General features: G+C 49.3%; 1 protein-coding gene across 1 annotated transcript in view; it reads left to right on the plus strand.

The window, feature by feature from the left end:
* The first annotated feature begins 10,178 nt into the window (after window positions 1–10,178).
* Window positions 10,179–13,360, plus strand: part of LOC119967898 (membrane-associated phosphatidylinositol transfer protein 2) — a 157,107-nt gene continuing 153,925 nt past the window's right edge. Inside the window, exon 1 of the mRNA XM_038801029.1 lies at window positions 10,179–10,296. Within this exon, the coding sequence (XP_038656957.1) occupies window positions 10,290–10,296 (7 nt within the window). The 5' untranslated portion in view covers window positions 10,179–10,289. The remainder of the gene's footprint in view (window positions 10,297–13,360) is intronic.

Genomic DNA, 13,360 nt, shown 5'->3' on the forward strand with positions numbered 1-13,360 from the left:
GGGGGGTGGTTGTGGGGGGGTGTTGGTGTGGGGTGGTGATGTGGGGTGGTGTGGGGCGGTGGTGTGGGGCGGTGGTGTGGGGGGTGGTGTGGGGGTGGTGGTGTGGGGGGTGTTGGTGTGGGGGGGGTGTGGGACGGTGGTGTGGGGGGGGTGGTGTGGGGGGTGTTGGTGTGGAGGGGTTGCGGGTCGGTGGTGTGGGGGGGTGGTGTGGGGGGGGTGTGGGACGGTGGTGTGGTGGGGTGGTGTGGGGGGTGTTGGTATGGGGGGTGGTGGTGGGGGGGGGGTGTGGGGGGTGTTGGTGTGGGGGGGGTGTTGGTGTGGGGGGGGTGATGTGGGGGGGGTGCGGGTCGGTGGTGTGGGGGGGGTGGTGTGGGGCGGTGGTGTGGGGGTGTTGGTGTTGGGGGGTGATGTGGGGGGGTGCGGGTCGCTGGTGTGGGGCGGTGGTGTGGGGGTGGTGTGGGGGTGGTGGTGTGGGGGGTGTTGGTGTGGGGGGGGGTGTGGGACGGTGGTGTGTGGGGGGTGTTGGTGTGGAGGGGTTGCGGGTCGGTGGTGGGGGGGGGGTGGTGTGGGGGGGGTGTGGGACGGTGGTGTGGGGGGGGTGGTGTGGGGGGTGTTGGTATGGGGGGGGTGTGGGACGGTGGTGTGGGGGGGGTGGTGTGGGGGGTGTTGGTGTGGAGGGGTTGCGGGTCGGTGGTGTGGGGGGGGTGGTGTGGGGGTGTTGGTGTGGGGGGGGTGTGGGACGGTGGTGTGGGGGGGGTGGTGTGGGGGGTGTTGGTATGGGGGGGGTGGTGTGGGGGGTGTTGGTATGGGGGGGGGTGGTGTGGAGGGTGGTGTGGGACTGACTCTCAGGTTGCACCGCGGTGAAGCTTCTGGCTGGTGGCGGTGTGATTGTTGGTTCTCTCTTTCAGCAGCTACCTTTGTCTGCGAGTATGTTGCCCAGTAACTACACCCTAAGTTTGTCTATGGACGTCTTCACTATCATGGTAAATGAAAGACTTTCAAAAAAAGATGATTTTTCTCGGATGGATTTACATTGTTTCAAGTTGTGGTCTGACTTGGAGCTGAATGTTTGAAGCCTATGAGGACCGGGGTTGGGGATGATGTGAAGTGAGCTCTCAAACACTCTGCTGCTGGTCTGTGGGCCAGTCCCTGACTCGATCTCAGCCATTTTGTGGTGCTGAGTTGGGGGCTACAGGGCTGCCCACCTATATGCGAAAGGAAGCTTGTCCTTCAGTACTTCAGCAACACTTTCCATTTGACCCTCAGATTGCCGTTGCTGACGGATGCTGGTTTAACTGCCTGCAGACAGCTTTCCAGTGACAGTGTTCTGGGCTAGGCGAATTCCCCTCCCTACCTGCCTGAGTGAAGAAGGGCTCCCACCTGGTTAAAGCCGTCTTTTAGTTTAACATTTACAAAATTGGAGAGCACCTCCATTTTGAAGGGTCTCGCTTACTTTCCGCTCGCAGCCTACTGCTCCTTTCTAGTTAGAAGGCCTCTGATTGGCCCTCAAGCTTGGAACTCCAACTCTCCTTCTCCACTAAGTCCACTTTTGAAAAATGACAGGATGATGTTTTGGAATTAGCCTCTGTACCCTGGCCTTTTTAGGCATTGCTCACAACCTTCACCAAGAACATGCTGGAAGGCTGTGCTGGCCTTGGAAAGGGCCCAGAGGAGGTTCACAAGAATAATCCCTGGAATGAGCTTGTCGTATGAGGAACGGTTGAGGACCCTGGATCTGTACTCAAAGGAACAAAGAACAATACAGTACAGGAACAGCCCTCCAATACAGCACAGATTGGGTCTCCAAGCCTGCGCCGATCATGTGTCCTATCTAGACCAACTGCCTGTATCCTTCTATACCCTGCCTGTTCATGTGCCTATTCAGATAAGTCTTAAAGGTCGCTAACGTATCTGCCTCACCCACCTCACTTGGCAGTGCATTCTAGGCCACCACCACCTTCTGTGTCAAAAACTTCCCCCGCACATCTCCACTGAACCTGTGCCCTTTGTAATTGTCATTTTCGCCCTGGGAAAATGCCTCCAACTGTTCACCCTATCTATACCCCTAATAATTTTATGAACTTCTATCAGGTCACCCCTCAGCCTCCGTCTCTCTAGGGAGAGCAATTCCAGTTTATTCAATCCCTCCTCATAGCTAATACCCTCCATGCCAGGCAGCATCCTGGTAAACCTTTTCTGTACTCTCTCCAAAGCCTCCACGTCCTCTGGTAGTGCGGTGACCAGAATTGGACACAGTATTCCAAATGTGGCCTAACCAATGTTCTATATAATTGTAACATAATTTTCGAGCTTTTATACTCGATACCCCATCCTGTGAAGGCAAACATGCCAGATGCTTTCTTTACCCCATTTCCACCTGTGCTGCCACTTTTAAGGATCTGTGGACCTGCACGCCCAGGTCTCTCTCTATGCTCCTGATAGTTCTGCCATTTATTTTATAGCTCCCACCTGAATTGGATCTACCAAAATGCATCACCTCACATTTGTCCGGGTTAAACTCCATCTGCCATTTCTCTGCCCAATTTTGCAGCCTATCTATATCCTGTTGTATTCTATGACAGTCTTCATCATTATCCACAACTCCTGCAATCTTAGTGTCATCACAAACTTGCTAATCAGACCCGCTACGTTTTCTTCCAAGTCATTTATATATATTACAAAGAGCAGAGGTCCCTGAACTGATCTTTGGAGTTTAGAAGGATGGGGGGGGGATCTTATTGAAACTTACAAGATACTGCGAAGCCCAAATAGAATGTACGTGGAGAGGATGTTTCCACTTGTAGGAAAAACTAGAAGCCGAGGACACAATCTCAGACTAAAGGGACGATCCTTTAAAACAGAGATGAGGAGGAATTTCTTCAGCCAGAGGGTGGTGAATCTGTGGAACTCTTTGCCGCAGAAGGCTGTGGAGGCCAAATCACTGAGTGTCTTTAAGACAGAGATAGATAGGTTCTTGATCAATAAGGGGATCAGGGGTTATGGGGAGAAGGCAGGAGAATGGGTATGAGAAAAATATCAGCCATGATTGAATGGCGGAGCAGACTTGATGGGCCGAGTGGCTTAATTCTGCTCCTATGTCTTATGGTCATTGGTCACGACCTTCACCAACAACATTACTGTTGCCACAAGACACAAAAGTGGAATACTGCAGATGCTGGAAATCTAAATTTGAAAACTCTAAACATTGGAAATACTCGACCTGATGAAAGGTCATCGAGCTGAAATGTTGACCCTTTCTCTCCATTGGTGCTGCCTGGTATGCTGAGTATTCACAGTATTTCCTGCTCTTGGCGCACTGCAGTTATCCATTGCTGTGATCATTTCCATAAAAGCCTCGTTAACATCACCAATGGAGAACCAAGCTGTACATTTTAGCCCTGAGGAATGAGTGGCTCTTCTGAGGTGTTACAAGACAGAAACATGTCTGAAATCCTTTCATGAACTTTCTGCTGTTGTACTGTGCACCGTTGGGGCACATTGTAAGTGAAATGGAAAGTAAGTTGGAAATAAGTGTTCCAGTTGAGTGCCCCAGGGATCTTTTAGTTGCTTGGCAATAGGTGAAAGTAGTGATTATAAAATGATGGATTTTGATGGTGTAAATGAAACAGAATGGTTGTTTACTTGTCAGTGTCAGCCCAAAGATGTGTACAAAATGGCAGTAATATTTCATCTGCCTTGGCTTTTGACCTTGGGAGCAGATATCGGCAGCAAGGCCCCCTGTGTAAAGACCAATACAAATGCAGAACAATCTGCTGCTCTATCCAGTGCTACTCAAGCTGCAGTTATACTTCATTAAGGGAGCTCTGTGCATACCTGAATACACAGATTGTTAAGGGATTGAAATGTTTGGCAGTGATGGGTTGTGTAGGAGGGTGAGCTGTGAGGGAGGATGCAGAGATCCTTCAGTGTGATTTGGACAAGTTGAGTGAGCGGGCAAATGAATGGCAGATGCAGTATAATGTGGATAAATGCGAGGTTATCCACTTTGGTATCAAAAACGAGAAGGCAGACTATTATCTGAATGGTCATAAATGAGGAGAGGGGAATATGCAACGAGACCTGGGTGTCCTTGTGCACCAGTCGCTGAAGGTAAGCATGCAGGTGCAGCAGGTGGCAAAGAAGGCTAATGGCATGTTGGCCATCATAGCGAGAGGGTACAGGAGCAGGGATGTCTTGCTGCAGTTATACAGGGCCTTGGTGAGGCCACACCTGGAGTATTGTGTGCAGTTTGGGTCTCCTTATCTGAGGAAGGATGTTCTAGCTACAGAGGAAGTTCAGAAGAATGAGGGAATTTCTCACAGAAAGGGTAAATGCAAGATGGGTGTTCCCGGTGGGCTCACAGTCTGGGGATATGGAAGTCAAATCTGTGCTGTATTGGAGGGCTGTTCCTGTGCTGTATTGTTCTTTGTTCCTTTGAGTACAGATCCAGGGTCCTCAACCGTTCCTCATACGACAAGCTCATTCCAGGGATTATTCTTGTGAACCTCCTCTGGGCCCTTTCCAAGGCCAGGAGCCATTTCCATTTTTCGGCATGCACCGAAGCTGCTGCCCCAGTTCTTGGGGACCCCTGAGGGGGTTGTGTTTGGGTTAAGGGGCTGAAGAATTCAGGCTCACCCCTGGGCTCGGGGAGGGGGCAGGGTGGTGAGGGGCTTTGCATTTGTGAAGCCTTCAAGCTATCTTCAAACATAGTGGAGACCCACAACTGAGATGACTACAGCTGTAGCCGGACTAAACACTTCCAGGGCAGAGACCAGCCCTTCTATGCAGAAAGTCACCTCAACTCCCTTTGACTGTGAGCAGCCTCTAACTTCACAGCTGAGGGCTATTGTAATTGAGGAATTGGCCTCCTCAACTCTCAAGTGACCTCTCGAGGGCATACGTGCCATGTCTCAGAGGATGATCAATGCATCGCATTTCAGTCAAACTTTGAAACCTGAACACTGTGGCTGAACCCTCGGAGCATCAGTAGGAGAGAGGCAGCTGGCAACAATCAAACACTCGAGAGCTGGGCTTCAACACTGGATATTCTTGTGACCGAAAGGTTAAGTGTGTGGATCAGGGGAGGGCATCTGAGCTCGGCCTCCCTGATGTTTCCAGCAGAGGTCTGGGGTCTTGGGGCTCCTGATGTGGCCGGGGGGGTGAGTGTGCAGAGCAAGGTTTGCCAGCACAACTGGCTCACTGGAAGGCACTCTGAAGGCGGGACATGTAAATATGGGGTGGGGGGGGGGGGGGGGGGCTTGGGGGATTTGAGGGTCCTGGGATACTGTAAAAGAGGGGGGAGACACAGGTGGAGCAAAAGTGAAGGTGAAGGCTAAGTTGGGATTGAGGGGAGAGGGGGGGGTGGAGATTAAATGACGAAGGTGTCACAGAACACAAGGCAAAGGGAGCTGTAATGATAGTTTTAAAGATAAAAAGCACTGGTCCAGCGTAGGAGTTAATAGCAGAATAAAGGTCAGCACTGCCTGAAAGCAAAAATATGAGAATGCGATGCAGACTGACATGGACGGTGGTGGGGTAGGGGTGGGGATAGGGATAGGGGTAGGGGTGAGTGTTTTTGGGGGGGGGGGGGGGGGTTGTTCCAGGTCTCTTTCCCCCCCCCCCCCCCCCCCCCACACACACCACAGCCCCAGATGACCAGGTTCATGGTCTGGTTTTTGAACTCAATGTTGAGTCCAGAAGGCTGTGAAATACCAAATCAGGAGATGAGCGAATGATCCTGTGGCTTGTGTTGATGGGCTTCACTGGAACTTTGCAGCAGGCCACAAACAGAAAAGTGAGAAAGACAGCAACACAGTCTGCCCCGTGTGGAAATGTTTGTATAAAGTCTAGAAAGAGCGTACAGTATTTGAAAGAATCTTGTGGCAGTGAATGGCTGCAAGAAGTTGAATCTTTCTCGGGTTGAAACAATTGGCTGATTGAAACTCCGCCACAATTTATTCGAAAGATTTTGTGCCAGAAAACTAACCCACTGGAAGCTTTACCTTTGCATCAGGAAATATACAAGTTCCCGGCATGATGCAGCAAAACTCACTGCTTGGCCTCATTACTCTAATTGGTTAATTAGCCAGATATGGAGACCGGGATAAAGCTATGTTTTAATTCTTTCATGGGAAGTGGGCATCAGTAGTTAGACCAGAATTAATTGCCCATCCCTGATTTCCCCAGAGAAGGTGGTGGTTGATCTGCTTTCCTGAGCTGCTGCAAACCATGTGGTGTAGGTATACCCACAATGCTGTTAGGGAGGAAGTTCCAGGATTTTAACCCAGTGATAGTGAGGGGTTGATGATATTGTTCTATGTGAAGAAGGTGAGTAATTTGGATGAGAACGTGAGGTGGTGAGGTTCCCAGGTATCTGCTGCTCTTGTCCTTCCTGATGGCAGTGGTGGTGGGTTTGGAAGGTGTTGCCTGACTGCAGTGCAGTACACACGGTTGCTACTGTTGGTGAATGGCGTGAGTGTTTAAGACGGTGGATGGGGTACCAATCAAGCGGGCTGCTTTGTACTGGAGCTTCAAGTGTTTTTTTAATATATTTTATTCCAAACATTATCAAATTCTTCCATACAATAATAATAAATGCTTACTGTCACAAGTAAGCTTCAATGAAGTTACTGTGAAATGCTGAGCTATACCACACAAACAGCTTGGTCATTTTTATTTTAACAAAGTAACAGCAACAACCCTAAATCCTCTATCCCCCTTCAGCCCCTCTATCGTCCCTCCCTTATCCCCTCCTATCCTAACCCTCCAGCCCCATCCCCCTAACCGCTGGCCACGAACAGGTCCTGAAAGAAAGTGACGAACAGCATCCACCTGGAATAGAACCTTTGTTCTGACTCCCTCGGGGTATATTTAATCTTTTCCAATGGCAGGAATTCTGCCAGGTCACCCAACGATGCCGAGGCCCTGGTGGCTCCGCCGACCCCTAGCCAAGCAGGGCCCGCCCCGAGCTACCAAGGAGGCAAAGCCCCCCCCCCCCCCCCGCCAAGGAGCTCCGGGCTGTCCAACACCCCAAAGATCGCCACCAGCGGTCATGACTCTAGTTTGACCGCAACAACCTCCAACATTATCCCAGAACCCAACTAACTTGGGGCAGGACCAGAACATGTGTGAGTGATTCACAGGCCCCGCTGAACTGTCCTCCACCCCAGGGAAGAACCCGCTCATACACATCAGTTAAGTGCATTATATGTACTACTTTAAATTGTATCAGGCTCAACCTAGCGAGGGAGAAGGCAAAGTTCACTCTTTGCAGGATCTCACTCTGCACCCCTCCCTCTAGCCCTAGACCCAGCTCTAATTGCCACTTCCCCCTCACCTCTTCCAGTGATGGTTACCCCGTCTCCAGCGAACACTCATATATAGGATATCTTCCCTTGCCCCATCTCATCCCGTGATAACATCTTATCCATCAGTGTGGGTGTCTGCAACTGGGGGAACGAGGACAACTCTTTGTGAATAAAGTTCGTCCGCTGCAAATACCTGAATGCACTCTCTCTCGGGAGTTGAAATGTGTCCTCCATCTCCTCGAGACTCCTTCCACAAATAAATTTCTGAACCTCTCCACCTCTCTTCTCCATGTCCTGTATATTGTGTCCAGCCTTGATGGTGTAAACCTGTGATTATCACAGATTGGTGACAGTAAAGATATTTCCCTCAGTCCAAAATATTGTCTAAACTGGTTCCAAATTCATAAAGATGCCACTTCCACCGGGCTGATCGAGAGTTTGGCCGGGGAGAATGGAAGAGGGGCTGTAACCAACGGCCTTAGACAGGGCCCTACACAAGGTCTCCTCTGGGCGGCACAGTGGTTAACACTGCTGTCTCACAGCTCCAGGGTCCTGGGTTGAATTCTGGCCTCGGGTCACTGTCTGTGCGGAGTCTGCACGTTCTCTCCGTGTCTGCGTGGGTTTCCTCCGGGTGCTCCGGTTTCCTCCCACAGTCCAAAGATGTTCAGGTTAGGTGGATTGGCCATGCTAATTTGCCCTGTGTCCAAAAAGGTTAGGTTGGCTTACTGGGATTAAGTGGAGGCGTGGGCTTAAGTAGAGCCGGTTCAGACTCGATGGGCCGAATGGCCTCCTTCTGCACTGTAAATTCTATGATTCTCCATCCCACACCAGCCTGCACCAGCTCCTCAAACCATCTTCGCATTTCCCAATGTTCGCCGCCCAGTAACAGAGGATCAGATTTGGCAGCGCCAGCCCACCTTATTGTCACCCTCTCTACAGGAAAGCTTCTAATCCGAGGAGTCTTTGGGATCGGGGGGATGAGGCTACTCTCCACAGAATCTCCAGCCTCTGACCTGCTCTTGTAGCCTCAGTATTTCTCTGGCAAGTCTAGTTCAGTTTCCCATCCAGGGTTACCCTCAGGATGTTTAATACAGAGGTTCCATTCCGAGGTGTGAATTATTAACAACACCGAGGGTAAAAATGGAACTACATCATTTTATTATCAATATTTAATCATTATTCTTGATATCATTATATTGCAACCATCATTTATTACTTATTTAAAATGAATCTGTCAGTACCTTGTACCAACTGGATTTCTCAGAAATCTCGAACATCACTGACAAAAATAATTTGTTGCCTGCAATAATAACCTGATCCAAGAAATGCATTTATAGAAAAAAAAATGACTTGCACTTACTGCATTATTATTCTGTGATATCTGCCTCTCTGGCAAGATTGAAGCTGACTGTATGTTTTCCCTGTTTACCATCTGAGATTTCCATGTAATGAAGGTATGGGCTGGATTTATAACTTGTAGCATTGTTGGCAAAAATCTACATATTATATGAATGACTTATTTCGAATAAAGATTCAAAGAGCGGGATTTACTGGCTGTTCACACTGACAGGAAATTCCATCCCATGCTGGCTCACAGGTTTCCCAGCAATGAGGGATGCAGTCAATGGGAAATCCCATCGCAGCGTTAATGTAAACTTACTTGTGACACTAATAAAGATTATTATTATTATGCGCGCATTTAGGTACAACACCCTCAGTCCTACGTTGACCGCCCTCCTTCTCCTCGTTGTACTCTTTTTTGCTGTGCCTGAAGTTGGATTTTGGTCGCTTTCAATACTTTCTGTTCTATTATGTGTTTTGGAAACTTTACTAATCTCTCCTGAGCCCTCAGCCCCCTTAACTAGTTTAAAGTTCTCATCATTGACCTGCACTCCCACCTTTTCCTTTAACTTTGATTTTCTAATTTTTCATGCAACTGAACCCTCCTATATCAACCTGCCCCATCAAATATTTATACTCTGTTTCCATGAAAGTTTCATTGATCTCTACCTCTTCTTTTGGCAAAGTATTCCATACCCCTGCAAGCTGCTCTGAAATTCCTCTCACCTCTCTCTGGCAATTTTAAATTTGTGATCCCTTGTCACTGACACCCTACCCAGAGGAAATAGTCTTTCCTTCTCCAACGGGGCAGCACGGTAGCACAGTGGTTAGCACTGTTGCTTCACAGCGCCAGGGTCCCTTGTTCGATACCCGGCTTGGGTCACTGTCTGTGTGGAGTCTGCACGTTCTCTCCATGGCAGCATGTGTTTCCTCCGGGTGCTCCGGTTTCCTCCCACAAGTCCCGAAAGACGTGCTGTTAGGTGAATTGGACATTCTGAATTATCCCTCTGTGTACCCGAACAGGCGCAGGAATGTGGCGACTGGGGGTTTTCACAGTAACTTCATTGCAGCGTTAATGTAAGCCTACTTGTGACAATAAAGATTAGGAAAAAAAAACATCTTTACAAATGTACTTTAGCCTCCTCTCTACTAATTCAGATATCAAGTACATTCCCGTACCAGCCTCCCCGAACAGGCGCCGGAATGTGGTGACTAGGGGCTTTTCACAGTAACTTCATTGAAGCCTACTCGTGACAATAAGCGATTTTCATTTCATTTCATTCAAGTGCATCCTCAAAAATGTAACCTTTGTGGTTTTTTTCTGGATGCTCCACAAGATTAAGGTCTTTTCTATAATAGAGCTCTCAAAATTACAAATCATGCTCTAACTGTGGCCTAATAAACATGCTGGACATTGGGTAATAAACCTTTATTTCAAACGGTCAAGACTGGGGACTTGTTCTGTGGGATTTACAGCTGGTTCTTTTGCACGAATGATTGTTCACCTTTGCACTTTTGTGTTGCAGATATACCTGTCCCTTTGTGGAGAAATTTTCCATCGATATTGAAACATATTATAAACCTGATTCTGGAGACCAGGCCAATGTATTTAACCTCTCGACTGCTGAAAAAACACAGAGGATGATTGGTACAATATTTGTTTCCTTTTAGTTAAATGTAGTTTTGTCAATAAACTTTTGGTGATGGAAGGAAATCTAATTGAAGAAGATCCTGAGTAAAGTTCACAGTCATTGACTAATTTAATGTCATACAGGCATGAGGAAGGTCACATTGAGAGGTAAATGCTGGATAGTTTTATCCTGGTTTGTTAGTTACAGACCTGAACCTACAGCTCAGTTACACTGGTCGGAATTTGCTTGTCTGATGCCAGGTTGCTGGATTAGGTGCCAAGTGATAGCACACTGCAATTTGAAAAGAGGAGACATTACCAACATTTAAATTCCTGCGTTTGTGCATCTTGTCAGTGAGTCAAGGAAACATAGGGCATGATCAAACCAAACGACTGTGTTTAGCCGCTTGTTTTCCGGTGCCCGGAGCACCAAGAAACGCAACACTATTTAACCCGACTCCGGTTAGATATGGGCCTCAGCGGGGAATGCGCAGCCGAGGCCGCACTTAACCCCTTTTCCAGCCCTGAAGGGCTTGAATTTCTTGACCCCCGGACGTGACACCCGAACATCCCCAAAGCCTCAACACACTTATAAGGGTGTCCTCGACCCCCCTGCAACCCTCCGCACCCCACATCACGTGCACAGGGCACCCCCAGGCACAATCACTGCTGCGCAAAAACTACCAGCTTGGCACCTTGGCACTGGCACCCTGGCAGTGCCAGCTGGGCGCTTTGGCAATGCCAGGGTGCCGGGCTGGCACCAGCAATGCCAGGGTGCCACTCTGCCCAGACGGCAAGCACCTTAGGGCCTCTGATTTCTTGGGAGGCCCCCGTGAATGCCGTTCCCTCTGGTCCCCTTTGGTGACCTGTACTGAACGGCGCTGGCCCATGGTCTTCCTTGGTCACCTCGGGAATGGCATATTAGAGTGAGATTAGCTATCTTGCTCCAAGATGCATAAGAACATAAGAACTAGGAGCAGGAGTAGGCCATCTGGCCCCTCGAGCCTGCTCCGCCATTCAATGAGATCATGGCTGATCTTTTGTGGACTCAGCTCCACTTTCCCGCCCGAACACCATAACCCTTAATCCCTTTATTCTTCAAAAAACTATCTATCTTTACCTTAAAAACATGTAATGAAGGAGCCTCAACTGCTTCACTGGGCAAGGAATTCCATAGATTCACAATCCTTTGGGTGAAGAAGTTCCTCTTAAACTCAGTCCTAAATCTACTTCCCCTTATTTTGAGGCTATGCCCCCAGTTCTGCTGTCACCCGCCAGTGGAAACAACCTGTCCGCATCTATCCTATCTATTCCTTCATAATTTTAAATGTTTCTATAAGATCCCCCCTCATCCTTCTAAATTCCAACGAGTACAGTCCCAGTCTACTCAACCTCTCCTCATAATCCAACCCCTTCAGCTCTGGGATTAAACTCGTGAATCTCCTCTGCACACCCTCCAGCGCCAGTACGTCCTTTCTCAAGTAAGGAGACCAAAACTGAACACAATACTCCAGGTGTGGCCGCACCAACACCTTATACAATTGCAACATAACCTCCCGAGTCTTAAACTCCATCCCTCTAGCAATGAAGGACAAAATTCCATTTGCCTTCTTAATCACCTGTTGCACTTGTAAACCAACCTTCTGTGACTCATGCACTAGCACACCCAAGTCTCTCTGCACAGCAGCATGCTTTAATATTTTATCGTTTAAATAATAATCCCGTTTGCTATTATTCCTACCAAAATGGATAACCTCACATTTGTCAATATTGTATTCCATCTGCAGATTTTACAGAAAGTGACCCCGCCCATTGCGACGCCTTGCGAGATCGCGTTAGATCTCGCGTGGTATGGATAGCCGGGTAGATCCCGAGAGCGGGGTCTCCCAGTATTTACCGCGGAGCACTGCTTTTTGGGCGCAGCATGGCCGATAGATCGCATCCATAGAAAATAGGAGCAGGAGGAGGCCATTCGGCCCTTCGAGCCTGCTCAGCCATTCATTATGATCATGGCTGACCATCAAACTCAATAGCCTAATCCCTCTTTTCCCCCATATCCTTTGATCCCCTTCGCCTCACTGTGGTTCTGAAGAAATGTTTAGCTCGGTGTGCCACAACTGAAGGAAGCTGTGTGCTGTTGAGGAAAGAATTTTCTTTAAAAGTTTCTTGAGCTAAAGGTATTACTGCAGTAACGTTTTAATTAGCGTCCCTTTGAATGTATATGAAATTGTCTATTGTGAAAAGACTTGAATTTATAAAGTGCTTTTCACAAGTGCAGCCAAGTGCACTGTTTCACTGGGGGAAACGTAGCAGCTCACTTCCCCACGGCAAACTCCCACAGACAGCAGTGTATTATTGATCAGATAATGTGCTGCTTGTGATGTTGATTGAAGGGTAAATATTATCCAGGACACCGGGGATATATCCCCTGCTCTTCGAAATAGTGTAATGGAATCTCTCACACCTGCCTGAACAGGCAGATGGGGTCTTAGTTTAATGTTTGATCTGAAGGACAGTGCCTCCAACAGTGAAGGTTGACCCTGGAGTGGGACTTGTAGTTAGAAGCTTTGGCGTTACTTCACATTAGAAGTAAACTTAAATGTTACATTAACGGATCACCTAAACCAGTGTTCTTCAAACTTTTTTTCCGGGGATCCATTTTTACCAACCGGCTGACCTTCGCGACCCACGCCGGCCGACCTGCGCCGGCCGACCTGCGCGACCCACACCGGCTGACCTTGGCGACCCACGCCGGCCGACCTGCGCGACCTACACCGGCCGACCTGCGCGACCCACACCGGCCGACCTGCGCGACCCACGCCGGCCGACCTGCACGACCCACGCCGGCCGACCTGCGTGACCCACACCGGCCGACCTTCGCGACCCAAGCTGGCCGACCTTCGCGACCCAAGCTGGCCGACCTTCGCGACCCACGCCGGCCGACCTTCGGGACCCACGCCGGCCGACCTTCGCGACCCAAGCCGGCCGACCTTCGCAACCCATGCCGGCCGACCTTCGCGACCCACGCCGGCCAACCTTCGCGACCCACGCCGGCCGACCTGCGCGACCCAAGCTGGCCGAC

The sequence above is a fragment of the Scyliorhinus canicula genome, chromosome 1 (genome assembly GCF_902713615.1).
Source record: "Scyliorhinus canicula chromosome 1, sScyCan1.1, whole genome shotgun sequence".
In the NCBI taxonomy this organism is placed as follows: domain Eukaryota; kingdom Metazoa; phylum Chordata; class Chondrichthyes; order Carcharhiniformes; family Scyliorhinidae; genus Scyliorhinus; species Scyliorhinus canicula.